Here is a 15,062-nt window from a genome sequence, read left to right on the forward strand (position 1 = left end):
GTGAGAGCACCATCTTCACACCTAGATGTTAAAAGTGGAGTTCCGTAGGGATCAGTTTTGGGGCTGCTGCTTTTTAAAAAAAAAGTTGGATAAGCACATAACAAATAAATGAATAAAGTTTGCCAGTAACACAAAATTAGGATGTGGGCAGATGAAATGTAAAGTGTAAGATGAAATGTAAAGTAAAAATATTAAATATGGGGGAGTTTGAGTTAGAAAGTGCACTAGAAGGATTGGAAGTCCTGATAGATTCATCACTATCAACATTTAGACAATGCACAGAAGCAATTAGGAAGGCTCATAGATTGTTGGGCTATATAATGCACTCAGTGCAGTTCAAGTCTAGAAATGTTCTCCTTAGGCTGTCTAATGCACTTGTGAGGCCATACCTTGAAGTACTCTGTACAATTTTGGTCTCCATATTGTGGGGGACGTGAAGACACTGGAGAGAGTCCAGAGAAGGGCGATTAGACTCTTTCCAGGTCTGCAGGGTATGTTTTATAAAGAAAGAAAGAATGAAACCTTTTCAGCCTAAGTAGACACAGAATGAGAGGAGACATGACAGAAGTGTTGGAAATCATTAAGGTGGGTGTCAGCTGCTAGTTCAACATCAATCCATCAACAAGGACACAGAGCCATAGGTGGAGACTGGAGATTTCAGACTAACATGAGGAAGCATTTCACTACAGAGCGAGTTGTGGACACATGGAACAAACTATCTAGTTGTGTAGTTGAGAGCAGTACCTTAGAGGCCCTTGAAACTAAAGCAGGATGGGTGGGATCCTTCATGATGTTTCCACATCTTTCAGCATAAATGACCTTGAAGACAGGTAGGCTGGTGTCAGTGATGTGTTGGGCAGCTTTAACTACCTGACATGGAGCCTTCCTGTTTGCCGCAGTACAATTTCCGTATCATGCAGTGATGCATGGTATGAAAACTACAACACTTCTGTAGAATGAAGTGAGTAAAGACGTGCATAATCCAGCTCTTTTTAGCCTGCTGAGAAAGCAGAGGAGCTGGTGAGCTTTCCTGACTGTGTAGGATGTGTTCTGGGACCACGAGAGGTCACACAAGATGTGCACTCTTAGGAATCTGAAACTGCTCGCAGTTTCCAACTGTTGTAGAAAAGGATGAGAGCTCTCCTGAAGTTGATAACTAACTCCTATGTCTTGTTGACACTGAGGAAGAGATTATTTGTCTGGCATCAGACCACAAACTCTTCCACCTCCTCTTTGTAGGCCATCTCATCATTGTCGGTGATGAGCCCCATCACTGTCATGTCATCAGTGAACTTGACAATGTGATTATTCGGGTGTTTGGCTGAGCAGAGTGTACATCAATGGGCTATATAACCGAATAAAAGATAACAAATACTTTGCCTTTATTTAAGAAGCACAACAAAGAAAAGCCCTGGGAACTGTCAGCCAATAGTTACTGCAGAGAGTTCTGATGGGCAAGATGCAACTGGGTAGTCAGCATGGATTTGTGCATAGTAGATCATGTCTTACAAACTTGATTCTGTTTGATGAAGTGAGCACGAAATTTGGGGATGGCAGGACAACAGATTTGATTAATGAGATTTAACAAGGCTTTTGCTAAGGTTCCACATGTTAAGCTGTTGTAGAAGGTTAGAAGATATAGAACTCAGGGAGAGTTGCTTAATGGGTACACAATGGCTTGTCAGCAGAAAACAGAGGTGACAGTGTTTCTCAAACTGAAGGACTGTGACTAGTGACATGTCTTGGACCCATTGTTGCTTGTCAACTATATGAAAGATTTTGATGAGGGTATACAAGTCATCGGATAGAAAGTCTGTAGATAATGGAAGTATAGGTGGAATAATTAAGGTGGAGGGGTGGAGGTCCAAAGGTGGTCAAGATGTTCCTTCCCTCTGCCAGTCCGCCAACCTGCAGGCCAGCCTTGGGAAAGGTGTGGGCAACTACTTAGCACCCTCCCCCCCCCCCCCGATCAGGGTCACATAAAGCCACGGGAGCAGGAGGTGGATGGTCGGATGAGTAGCTGGTACATATCACAATTCCTGGTTATGTGACCACCGATACCAGGCAAACAATCTCTGAAGAGTATTGATAATGGCTGGTGGTCACCTATCTTGTAAAGACACTGCCCAGAAGAAGGCAATGGCAAACCACTTCTGTAGAAAAATTTACCAAGGACAATCATGGTTCTAAGACCATGATTACTTACATCATACAACATGGCATATAATGATGATGATGATGATGATGATGATAACAGACAATGAAGATTATCAAACCTACAGGAGGATGTTGATCAGTTGAGTAAGTGGACCAAGGAATGGTAAATAGTGTCTTCCAGTAAGATGGTGATGTGCTCTGCCTCAGAGGCCTGTCTGGGTCCAACCAAAGGTGTATGTTTTTGTCTTGTACATCTTTCTTTTTTTTAAAAAAAATAATCACAAGACTCTACTGGATACCAAGAACATCAAGTACTGCAGGACTATCCCATCATCGAGTTGCTTGAAAAGGATGGAGCTGTTCTTGGGTATCATTGCTGTGTTGTCACCCAGACTTCTAGAGTACTGTTGGATGGTGCTTGGTGCAAGTGACTGTCTTGGACGTTTTTATTGTGATCGCAAGACCTTGTTTCACATTAGTAATAGAATACCGCAAACCCAGTTCAGTGGTTCATTAGTGAGACTGACGGCAGGGGAGCTGCATTCCCTTGTTTGTAGCAAACACAAGGCCCATGCTGTAGTCACCTGTGGTAGTCGACCAGGAGAGGTGACACAGAGGCAGTGTGGTAAAGCCTCGGTGGGCTACACTGGAATCCATACTTGGGTTGGGAGCTGGGCCCCCCCCCCCATCTATGCTAAGCACCCACCCCCACCCACCAGCGTTCGCTCAATGGACAAACAGGCTAGTCCGGGACAACTTAATATCAATTCTACAGTCAAACCATTCAGAGACTTAGATATTTTTTCCCTTGGTTCTGTATGTTTTTTCAGAAATCGTAACCATATACACTACGTGTAGTCTGCTATATGTTTTGCAGCTTGGCCCTGGAGGAATACTGTTTTGTTTGGCTGTATTCATGTTGAACTTGAACTTAATTCTGATAAGTTCAAGATGCTGCATTTTGAAGTTAAATCCAGGCAAGATTTTCACAGTGAATGGCAAGGCCCTAGGAGTGCTGTACAACAGAATGACTGAAAAGCATGTTTATAGTTCACTGAAAGTGGAGTCATAGATAGAGGGGAAAAAAACACACAGATGCTGCCTGAGTCCCTCCAGAGTTTTGTGTGTGTTGTCACCGATGGCCGTCAGAAGCTTGAGCATTAAGGTTGGGAAGACATGGTGCAGTGTACGAGATGCTAGCAAGGCTGACTGGGAGTATTGTGTTCTGTCTTGGCTGCCTTGCTATAGAAAAGATGTTATTAAGCTGGAAAGAGGGCTAAAAAGGTTCACTCCAGCAGGACTTGTAATATATAGTTATAAGGAAGGGATGAACAGTCTACAACTTCATTCCTTGGAGTATAGGAGATCTTACAAAGTTGCATAAAATCATGAGGGGCATAGATATGATGAAAGCACCCACTCCTCCCTCCGAGGCTGGGGAATCAAGAACTAGAGGGTGTAGAGTTAAGGTGAGAGGGGAAAGATTTAAGAGGCATTTGGGGTGCACCTTTTTATTTACAATAAGAGCGGCAGCTATGTGGCATCAGCTGCCAGAGGAAGTGGTTGAGGTAGCTATAATAATGACTTTTAAAAGACACTCGTACACCTACATGGACTGGAAAGGTTTAGAAGCTTACGGGCAAATGGGGCTAGCATGGATGCGACTATTTGCTTCCACGGACCAGCTGGGCTGAAGGGCCAGATCAGTGTCTCTACTGTAAACATCACATCTCTGCAAATGAAAACATCAGTCTCTCTCCCAGGTCCACTGTATAAAGGAAGGAGTTGCTTAGAAAAGTGCAACGTTAAGTAACTATATTTTCCATTTTGTAGACCAACTCAAACTTGCGGTAGCATTCTAAGACCTTTAAGATCTGAAGTGCATTGCTACAACATAGAGTATAACAAACTTCCTCTTGAAGGTAGGAATGGCAGCACAAAATTGGTGGAAAGCGGCCAGTGAAGGAGTGGAGCTCTGAGGCTTTGACTTGAGAGGCTTCGACAAGAAGAGGCGGAGGACGAGCTTGTTCCCAGTTAGTCTCTACAATGCCTCCTGAGACGGTGATGTGCTTCTCCTGTGAGATGTGGCAGTCTTGGGGGAACTCCCCTCTCCCGCAGGGTCACATCTGCCAGAAGTGCATGCGGCTGGGCGATCTGGAAGACTGTGTGAGGAATCTGGAGCACAGCTGGATGACCTTCAACTCATAAGGGAAAATGAGGCAATCATAAGTGAGAGCTACAGGGAGGTAGTCACACCTAGGCTGCTGGAAGCAGGTCGTTGGGTGACAGTCAGAGGGGGGGAAGCGAAGGTGAGTAGACAGGTAGTGCAGAGCACCCCTGTAGCCATTCCCCTGAATAATAAGTTCACCATCCTGGATACTGTTGGCAAGGACAACCGACCAGGTGTGAGCCACGGTGGCAGGGCCTCTGGCACTGAGTCTGACCCTGTGGTGCAGAAGGATGGGACGGAGAAGAGGAGAGCTGTCGTCATTGGAGACTACAGTCAGGGGAGCACACAAGAGATTTTGTGGACGTGAGAAGGACACCCGCATGGTTTGTTGCCTCCCGGGTGCCAGGGTCCGGGATGTCTCTGACCGGGTGCATGACATCCTGGTATGAGAGGGAAAGCAACCAGAAGTCGCAATACATGTTGGGACCAATGACATAGGCAGGAAGAAGGATGAGGTCCTGAAGTGTGAGTTTCAGGAACGAGGCAGAAGGCTGAAGAACAGGACCTCAAGGGTGGCGTTCTCAGGGTTGCTGTCAGTGCTACGTGAGAGTGATGGTAAGAATTGGAGGAGATGGCAGTTGAATGCGTGGCTGAGAGGTTGGTGCAGGGGGCAGGGTTTTAGATTTTTGGATCATTGGGTCTCTTCTGGGGAAGGTGGGACCTGTACAGATTGGATGGGTCGCACCTGAACTCGAGGGAAGAGCAATATCCTTGCAGGTAGGTTTGCTAGCATGATTCGGGAGGGTTTAAACTAATTTGCAAGGGGGATGTTAGGGATAAATTTGTCCCGGTGAGGAAGATAAAGAATGGTAGGGTGAAGGAACCATGGGTGACAAGTGAAGTGGAAAATCTAGTCAAGTGGAAGAAGGCAGCATACATGAGGTTTAGGAAGCAAGGATCAGATGGGTCTATTGAGGAATATAGTGTAGCAAGAAAGGAGCTTAAGAAGGGGCTGAGAAGAGCAAGAAGGGGGCATGAGAAGGCCTTGGCGAGTAGGGTAAAGGAAAACCACAAGGTATTCTTCAATTATGTGAAGAACAAAAGGATGACAGGAGTGAAGGTAGGACCGATTAGAGATAAAGGTGGGAAGATGTGCCCGGAGACTGTGGAAGTGAGCGAGGTCCTCAATGAATACTTCTCTTCGGTATTCACCAATGAGAGGGAACTTAATGACGGTGAGGACAATATGAGTGAGGTTGATGTTCTGGAGCATGTTGTAATTAAGGGAGAGGAGGTGTTGGAGTTGTTAAAATACATTAGAACAAATAAGTCCCCGGGGCCTGACGGAATATTCCCTAGGCTGCTCCATGAGGCGAGGGAAGAGATTGCTGAGCCTCTGGCTAGGATCTTTATGTCCTTGTTGTCCACAGGAATGGTACCGGAGGATTGGAGGGAGGCGAGTGTTGTCCCCTTGTTCAAAAAAGGTAGTAGGGATAGTCCAGGTAATTATAGACCAGTGAGCCTTACATCTGTGGTGGGAAAGCTGTTGGAAAAGATTCCTAGAGATAGGATCTATGGGCATTTAGAGAATCATGGTCTGATCAGGGACAGTCAGCATGGTTTTGTGAAGGGCAGAACATGCCTAGCAAGCCTGATAGAGTTCTTTGAGGAGGTGACTAGGCATATAGATGAGGGTAGTGCAGTGGATGAAATCTACATGGATTTTAGTAAGGCATTTGACAAGGTTCCACATGGTAGGCTTATTCAGAAAGTCAGAAGGCATGGGATCCAGAGAAGTTTGGCCAGGTGGATTCAGAATTGGCTTGCCGGCATAAGGCAGAGGGTCATGGTAGAGGGAGTACATTCAGATTGGAGGGTTGTGACTAGTGGTGTCCCACAAGGATCTGTTCTGGGACCTCTACTTTTTGTGATTTTTATTAACGACCTGGATGTGGGGGTAGAAGGGTGGGTTGGCAAGTTTGCAGACGACACAAAGGTTGGTGGTGTTGTAGATAGTGTAGAGGATTGTCGAAGATTACCAAGAGACATTGACAGGATGCAGAAGTGAGCTGAGGAGTGGCAGATGGAGTTCAACCCGGAGAAGTGTGAGGTGGTACACTTTGGAAGGACAAACTCCAAAGCAGAGTACAAAGTAAATGGCAGGATACTTGGTAGTGTGGTAGAGCAGAGAGATCTGGGGGTACATGTCCACAGATCCCTGAAAGATGCCTTACAGGTAGATAGGGTAGTTAAGAAAGCTTATGGGGTGTTAGCTTTCATAAGTCAAGGGGTAGATTTTAAGAGTCGCGATGTAATGATGCAGCTCTGTAAAACTCTGGTTAAGCCACACTTAAGAGTACTGTGCCCAGTTCTGGCCGCCTCACTATAGGAAGGATGTGGAATCATTGGAAAGGGTACAGAGAAGATTTACCAGGATGCTGCCTGGTTTAGAGAGTATGGATTATGATCAGAGATTAAGGGAGCTAGGGCTTTACTCTTTGGAGAGAAGGAGGATGAGAGGAGACATGATAGAGGTGTACAAGATATTAAGAGGAATAGACAGAGTGGATGGTCAGTGCTTCTTCCCCAGGGCACCACTGCTCAGTACAAGAGGACATGGCTTTAAGGTAAGGGGAGGGAAGTTCAAGGGGGATATTAGAGGAAGGTTTTTCACTCAGAGAGTGGTTGGTGCGTGGAATGCACTGCCTGAGTCAGTGGTGGTGTCAGATACACTAGTGAAATTTAAGAGACTACTAGACAGGTATATGGAGGAATTTAAAGGGGGGTTTTATGGGAGGCAGGGTTTGAGGGTCAGCACAACAATGTGGGCCGAAGGGCCTGTAATGTGCTGTACTATTCTATGTTCTATGTAAATCAAAACTTGCCTGTAGTGACACCACAATCTACTGCATCCTAAAGAAGAACGTGTTTAGACAAGAACACAAGAAATAGCCGCAGGCCATTTGGTCCCCTTGAGCCTGCTCCATTATTTGACAAACTTTATCTCATTTTCACATACTTGCCTGGTTCCTATAATTTGCCAATTTCCCTAAAATCGAAAAGCCCAACACTCTTGGTCTTTAATGTGAACACTGAAAATTGAGGATTCGCAGCTTTTTAACAGAAGCGCTTCTTCATTTCAATTTTAAAGGGCATACACCTTATCCTAAGACCTCAATTCCAAATTCTCCAGGGAGCAATTATCCTCTCAATATTAACCTTTCAAGATGGGCAGTGTCTTAAAGAAAAGCAGGAAATTCTGGAAATAGATTATGAAGCAATTGTAAACAGAGAGAAACAGTTCCAGCATTTTCTTTTTTTATTTCAGATCTGCATCATCTGCTGTTCTTTTTGCTTTATCTTCAGGATCTTACATGTTCAGCAAGATCATTTATTATTTTTTCTAAACTCCTGCACAGTGAAAGCTCAAGGTAACCTTAATCTCGTGAAAAATCTCTCATATTATTCCTTAAATAAAGAGGTCAACAATATAACCAAATTCTTGTGCAGCTGTGCCAAAATGTATGTATTGATACGCATTCCATTCCTCTTGCAAAAAAGGCCAAGATGCCAGTCTTTTAATAAATACTTGCATTTTAATTTTGATGCTTGTGTGACCTAGATCTCTGCTAACATTAGCTGTTAATAGGCTTACAATGTGCACCCTCGATTTCCTATTTTTTGATTTGATTTTGTCGTTTATAAACAACATTCCTCACTTTTAATTCGGATTAGGCTTCAGCTTTCCTTTTTGCGTACTTATGGGAACTCCTGCAACTGTCTTATTTCTTCCTCAGCTATCATATTTTTACTCTGGTTTCTCATTTCATCTGCTCTTTCTTTTTTAATTGAGTTTTCAAATGATTACAGAAAGAAAAAAATATATATACCCTTCCCCCCTCCCCTTAGCCCCTCCCCCCTAACATCCCTATAGAAAAATAGAAAAAGAAAAAAAAGAAAGAATGCCTGGATATCGGAAGATCCCCACATGCTCCACGGAGTTCATAATAACTTTAGTATATATATTTATTTCTTTCCCCAAATAACCAATTATTTTATCTTCTGAGCACCTATATATTTAATCCTGTCTTTTGTAAATAAGGGCGCCAAATTTTCAAAAATGTTTCATATTTATCTCTTAAATTATAAGTAATTTTTTCAAGTGGAATACAGCTGGAAATTTCATTCTTCCAACGATCTATACTTAAGTATGAATCCGATTTCCAAGTAACTGCAATAGCCTTTTTGGCTACTGCCAGTGCAATTTTTATGAATTCTTTCTGATATTTATTCAATTTGGGTTTCGATTTTATCCCTTCAATATCACCTAATAAAAATAATATTGGATTATGTGGAAGTTGTGTTCCAATAACTTATTCCAATAAAACTCTTAAATTTGTCCAAAAACGTTGAATTTTAGAACAAGACCAAGTAGAATGTAAAAAAGTACCGATTTCTTGGTTACATCGGAAACACTGATCAGATAAATTTGGATTTTATTTATTTATTTTTTGTGGTGTAATATATAAATTGATGTAAAAAATTATATTGCACTAATCTTAACCGGACATTTATTGTATTTGTCATACTATCAAGACCAATTTGTTTCTTCAATTTTAATATTCAAGTCACTTTCCCATTTTTGTCTTGACTTATGGATTCCTTGTTTAATTGCCTGTTTTTGAATCAAACTGTACATACAAGAAATAAATTTTTTAGTTTTTCCTTTTTGAATTAAAGTTTCTATTTCATTAGATTCCGGCAATAACATTGTTTGTCCTAATTTTTCTCTTAAATAAGCCCTTAATTGGAAGTAACAAAAAAGAGTGTTGTTTGATACTTCATATTTATTCTTTAATTAATCAAATGACATTAATATACCTCCTTCAAAACAATCTCCTATATATCTAATCCCTTTTTGAAACCAATTATATAAAAGTTGATTATCCATTGTAAAAGGAATAAGTCTATTTTGAATTAAAGATCTCTTTGCTAATAAAGATTTGTCTCATCATCAACATTTATCTTATTCCATAAGTCAATCAAATGTTTTAATATAGGAGATTCTTTCTTTTCCCGTATCCATTTAGATTCCCATTTATATATAAAATCTTCTGGTGTATTTTCTCCTATTTTATCTAGTTCTATTCTAATCCATGCCGGTCTATCTTTCTCAAAAAAAGATGCAATAAATCTAAGTTGATTTGCTTTATAATAATTCTTAAAATTTGGAAGTTGTAACCCTCCTAGATCAAATTTCCATGTAAATTTTTCCAACGATATTCTTGACATCTTACCTTTCCAAAGAAACTTCCTCACATATTTATTTAACTCTTAAAAAAACTTCTGGGGTAGTTGTATTGGTAGTGATTGGAATAAATATTGTAGTCTAGGGAATATATTCATTTTTACGGTATTTACTCTACCTACTAATGTTATTGGCAATATCATCCATTTATCAAGATCTTCTTGAATTTTTTTCAATAATGGTAAGTAATTTAATTTATATAAGTTCTTTATATCATTATCAACTCTTATACCTAAATATTTTATACCGTTTGTCGGCCATCTAAATTGAGTTATTAATCGACATTGACTATAATCTCCTTTAGTAAGAGGTAAACTTTCACTTTTATTTTGTAACCTGATATTTTCCCATATTCTTCTAATCTAGAGGATAATTTACGCAACGAGTGCAATGGGTTTGTTAAATAAAGCAGAACACCATCAGCAAATAAGTTAATCTTGTATTCTTCCTGGTTAACTCTGAAACCCTTAATATCTGGGTCCATTCTAATTAATTCAGCTCATGGTTCTATCGCCAACACAAATAAAGCAGGTGATAATGGACAACCTTGCCTAGTTGACCTTGTTAACTGAAATGGTGTTGAAATTTGACCATTTGTCACTACTTTAGCTTTGGGATTAGTATTTAAGGTTTTAATCCATTTTATATAAAATACTCCTAATCCATATTTTTCCAATACCTTAAATAAAAAATCCCATTCCAATCTATCAAATGCTTTTTCTGCATCTAAAGCAACTGCCACACTCATTTCCTCCCTCTTTTGAGCCAAATGAATTATACTAAATAACCGAGTTACATTATCTGCCGATTGTCTATTTTTAATAAATCCTGTTTGATCCATATGTATTAATTTTGGTAAGTATTTAGATAATCTGTTAGATAAGATTTTTGCTATTATTTTATAATCAGCGTTTAACAAAGAAATACCGTATATGATGTTGGCTTTAAAAGATCTCTATCTTTTTTTGGCAATACTATTAAAATAGCTATCGAAAAAGATTCTGGAAGTTTATGCGTTCTTTCCACTTGATGTATTAACTCCATAAAAGGAGGAATTAATAAATCTTTAAACTTTTTATAAAATTCAGGCAGAAAACCATCTTCTCCTGGAGATTTATTACTTTGAAATGATCCTAGAGCTTCTTCGACCTCTTTTAATGTAAAAGGCATATCTAATCCCTTCTGTTCTTCCGTATTCAATTTTGGAAGAGTTATTTGTGATAAAAACCTTTCTATCTTGACATTATCATTTTGTGATTCTGATTTATACAATTCAGAATAAAAATTCTTGAAAGTTTCATTAATTTCTAAAGGTTTATAAGTAATTTTATTTACTCTTGTTCGAATTGCATTTATCATTTTAGAAGTCTGGTCTGTTTTCAACTGCTATGCAAGGACCTTATGTGATCTTTCACCTCGTTCATAATATCTCTGTTTAGTTCTCATAATTGCTTTTTCTGGTCGATATGTCTGAAGTGTATTATATTGTAACTTCTTATTAATAAGTTGACTTAGTTTTTCTTCTGTCATATATCTTTGAGATTCTCTTTCTCATCTGCTCTTTTTAAATTTTTTCCCAATACTTTGCTGGTTTCTGAAGTTTTTCCAATCTTTAAGCCTGCCATCGTTATTCACAAAATAATTCAGCCTTTTAGTTAGGCACTTCTTTCTTGTTAATACTTATGAAATATTAACTTAAATATTACTGTTGGTCATCTATTGTCACACACTTGAACTTAAAATCCCTGCCCACCTTAGTCAACACTCGATATGACACAACTTTTATTGTCAATTCCCTGTAGTCTAAAACTGGTTCATCTAATTTCTGGTCCACTCATATCCCATGAAATTTAATCCTATCTTCAGTACAGATTAGTTAAGTGCCATCAAGTCATCGTCGACTCATGGCGACCCTATGGATAGTTGCCCTAAATGGGTTTTGATCCACGCAAAGGCAGCTCATTGTAGATCACGTTGCGATAAAGCTGTCCTTATGTGTCCATCCAACAGATTGGTGGCCTTCCTCTGTTGTCCTTCCACCGTGCTGAGGATAATATTCTTTTCCAGGGAGCTGTTTCTTCGCAAAATATGCCAAAGTACAATAGGTGGAGTCTTGTCATTTGACCCTGCTGAGAGAGACTTGGTTTGATCTTGTTGAGGACTGACTGTTCTGAGAGAGGTCCATAAGATGTGTGATATTTTTCTCTAGCACCACAGTTCAAAGGCATTGATACACTTCCTATCCTCTTCCTTTCCCATCCATATAATATCGTTGAGAACACTATTGCCTGCACAAGTTGAATCTTTGCATGTAGAGACAGATTCCTGTTCCTGCAGATCTTCTCTCAATCCTTCATGGCTACTCTGCCAAGAGCAATACTTCATTGGATTTCCTGAATGCTTACTGCTTTGGTATTAATCATCGATCCAAGTAACTTGAAACTGTCAACCACTTCAATTTCCTCTCCATCGAGATTGAAATTGGTTGCGCTGCCAGTAGTCATGACCTTAGACTTCCTTGAGTTAAGGTGCATGTTCAGATCAGCTGACTCCATGCCAATTCACATTTGGCACAAACAGGAATCTAGGTTATTGGGCTGTTTGCTCTGCTTTGGAACTCGTCCCCTCACTCTGTCTGAAAAGCTTTCTTACTTCTTTGTTATCACTTGCACAGAACTGCAGTTATGAAGAGATGATCCCATCTGAAGCTGAATCAAGCTCAAGAGGAGACGTATTTGATTTTAAGATATTAAGGTTCCACATATCAAATAATGATACAGCACAATTAAGAGTACTATACCAGCATGGATTGAGATTGGTTAAAGAGCAGTAAACAGGAGGAAGAAATTAATCACATTCAGTTGGAAGACTATGACTGGGCATTTGACAAAAGGTGACTGATGGAACTTCAGGTGTGCGCAACCTACATCAATGGTTTCCATGATACAGTTAAAAACGTTGCTGATGATGGAATCCAATGTGGATTGCAGGGATTAAAGGTTAGCTGGAAACACACAATCAAATCACAATCTTTTGCGTCAAATCAAATTAGCGAGGATGGTGGAGGGCAGCCAACAAGTATCACCATGCTTCCAGTGCCAACATAATAAGCCCACAACTGACCTTAACTGTCTACGGAATGTAGGAGGAAACCAGGGCACCCGGAGGAAAACCCCATGGTCACGGAGCAGGAAATAAAACCCAATTACCGATCGCAGGTGCTGTAAGGTGATGCTCCAAGATGTACAGTGAACAGATAAGGACATAGCAGGTGAAATATTACGTAGAAAAAAGCAGAGTGTCGTTAAACAGTGAGAGGTTTAAAGGTGTCCACACACATCAAACACTGAAAGTTAACGCGTAGGTACCGAAAGAAATGAGAAAGGAGCACAATATCTTGGTTATCCTTCTTGTAAATAGATTTTTGAACAAGAGGTATTACTGGAATTTTAAACACCCAGTGAAGCCTCACTGTACAGCCATGGGTGCAACCAAAGGTTTATTGGATCAATTCTTGTAATGAGGGAATTGTTCAGTAAGGAGAGTGTTGGTGGAGAGGCCCCATACTCTCCTGAATTTAACAGATATAAGCAAACTGTTTCCCAATTGATATATTCAGGGTGCACCGAAAACAAAGCACAAATTCAGGACTGAGAAAAGAAAACCCTTCACTTACATAGTGTTTATAATTTCCTACCTGATGAATGAGCACATTCAAGGCAGACCTTGATATTTTTTTTAATTATGAAGGAAATCAAAGGAATACATGGTATATGCAGGGAAATGATGGTGGTTTATGACTGCCTTTGTATGGTTCCACTTTAACAACTGGGAATTCAGGGGAATCCAGGGATCAGGGAAAGTAGTGGGATGTTTAAAAAGTAATCATAATGAATGGCATGAGGAGGGGAAACGGTTGACTCCTGCTTTCATTATTAATCTTATAACAACTCTATGCATGCTCTCCCTCTCCAGTTGTCCCCTGACCCCCAAAAAATTTAAACTAGATGGGCAACAGAGCCTTCAGCTTCATCATCACATCCTCAACGTTCCCAAGTATGGCGACACCTTCCTCCCATTACAGACCCTCTTCCACCACCCCGCATAGTCCCTCCTCCCACGATAGCCGCCCTTCATCCCCCTCCACACGACAAGGATCCTCCCCTAGCACAAGGTCTCCTCTTCCTCCAGCCCACCACACGGACACCCATCCCCCTCACAGCATCCCCTTTCTTCACCCCACACCGGAGAAGTCACCTTTGTCTCCCACCACAGCCGCGCTTCTTCCCGTCAGACACGGACACACCGGTCAACCTCCCCACTCCCACCGCAATGGAGGCCGCTCAAACGCCGAGATGACGCCCTTCCCGCCAGGCCCCAGGTGCCTCTAACCTGGGTCGCCACTGTCCGTCTCCAGGAAGTCCTCCTCCAGCAGGTGCTCCACGATGAGTTTGACCTGCTCAGTCAGTTCCCGCATAGTGTACCGAACTCGCAGTGCGCCCGATTGAAACAAGGAAATGACTGGACCGCCGCCGTTGTTCCTCTGCGAAGCTTGGGCCCGTCCGCCCGTCCTGATTAAACCAAGCCCCGCCCCCCGCCGCCGAGATCCACCAAGCCCCGCCCCCCGCCGCCGAGATCCACCAAGCCCCGCCCCCCGCCGCCGAGATCCACCAAGCCCCGCCCCCCGCCGCCGAGATCCACCAAGCCCCGCCCCCCGCCGCCGAGATCCACCAAGCCCCGCCCCCGCCGCCGTGATCCACCAAGCCCCGCCCCCGCCGCCGAGATCCACCAAGCCCCGCCCCCCGCCTAGATCCACCAAGCCCCGCCCCCGCCGCCGAGATCAACCAAGCCCCGCCCCCCGCCGAGATCCACCAAGCCCCGCCCCCGCCACCGAGATCAACCAAGCCCCGCCCCCCGCCGCCATGATCGATCAAGCCCCGCCCCCCGCCGCCGAGATCCACCGTCCCGCCCCCGCCGCCGTGATCGATCAAGCCCCGCCCCCGCCGCCGTGATCGATCAAGCCCCGCCCCCCGCTGCCGTGACCGGGTCGGGCCAAGCCCCGCCCCGTCTGCCGAGCTTAATCTTCGCATTTCTCCCTTGTCTGTTCTGAGCATCTATGTGTCTGAAACTTGTCCCACCCCTCAGGGCACTTCTCAGGCGTAGCTTGTCCCACCTGGTGACTAGACTCACCCTGGCAGTCTCTCTCTGTACCTGCATTCCCTTGCTGCTGTGGTGAAGTAAAGACCAGACACCTTAACCCCTCATTATATTTCTGCTCCCTCCCACTCCATTCTTACAAACACCCATCCCTTCCTTCCTTCTCTTCTTCCTCACGCTGCCCCTAACGTTACCCGCCTTAGACCCACTCCTGCAATCCAGATGACCAAACTCCTTGATCCAAGCCCACCCACCATTCATAACCACGCC

At 42.6% G+C, this 15,062-nt stretch overlaps 1 protein-coding gene across 1 annotated transcript in view; it reads right to left on the reverse strand.

Moving 5' to 3' along the window:
- Positions 1-14,725, reverse strand: part of LOC140732508 (uncharacterized) — a 28,401-nt gene extending 13,676 nt beyond the window's left edge. The window contains exons 1-2 of the mRNA XM_073055276.1: positions 14,527-14,725; positions 14,028-14,441 (exon numbers count right to left, since the gene is read on the reverse strand). Of these exons, the coding sequence (XP_072911377.1) occupies positions 14,028-14,441; positions 14,527-14,725 (613 nt within the window). The remainder of the gene's footprint in view (positions 1-14,027; positions 14,442-14,526) is intronic.
- Between the last annotated feature and the right edge of the window lie 337 nt (positions 14,726-15,062).

The sequence above is a fragment of the Hemitrygon akajei genome, chromosome 8 (genome assembly GCF_048418815.1).
Source record: "Hemitrygon akajei chromosome 8, sHemAka1.3, whole genome shotgun sequence".
Lineage (NCBI taxonomy): Eukaryota > Metazoa > Chordata > Chondrichthyes > Myliobatiformes > Dasyatidae > Hemitrygon > Hemitrygon akajei.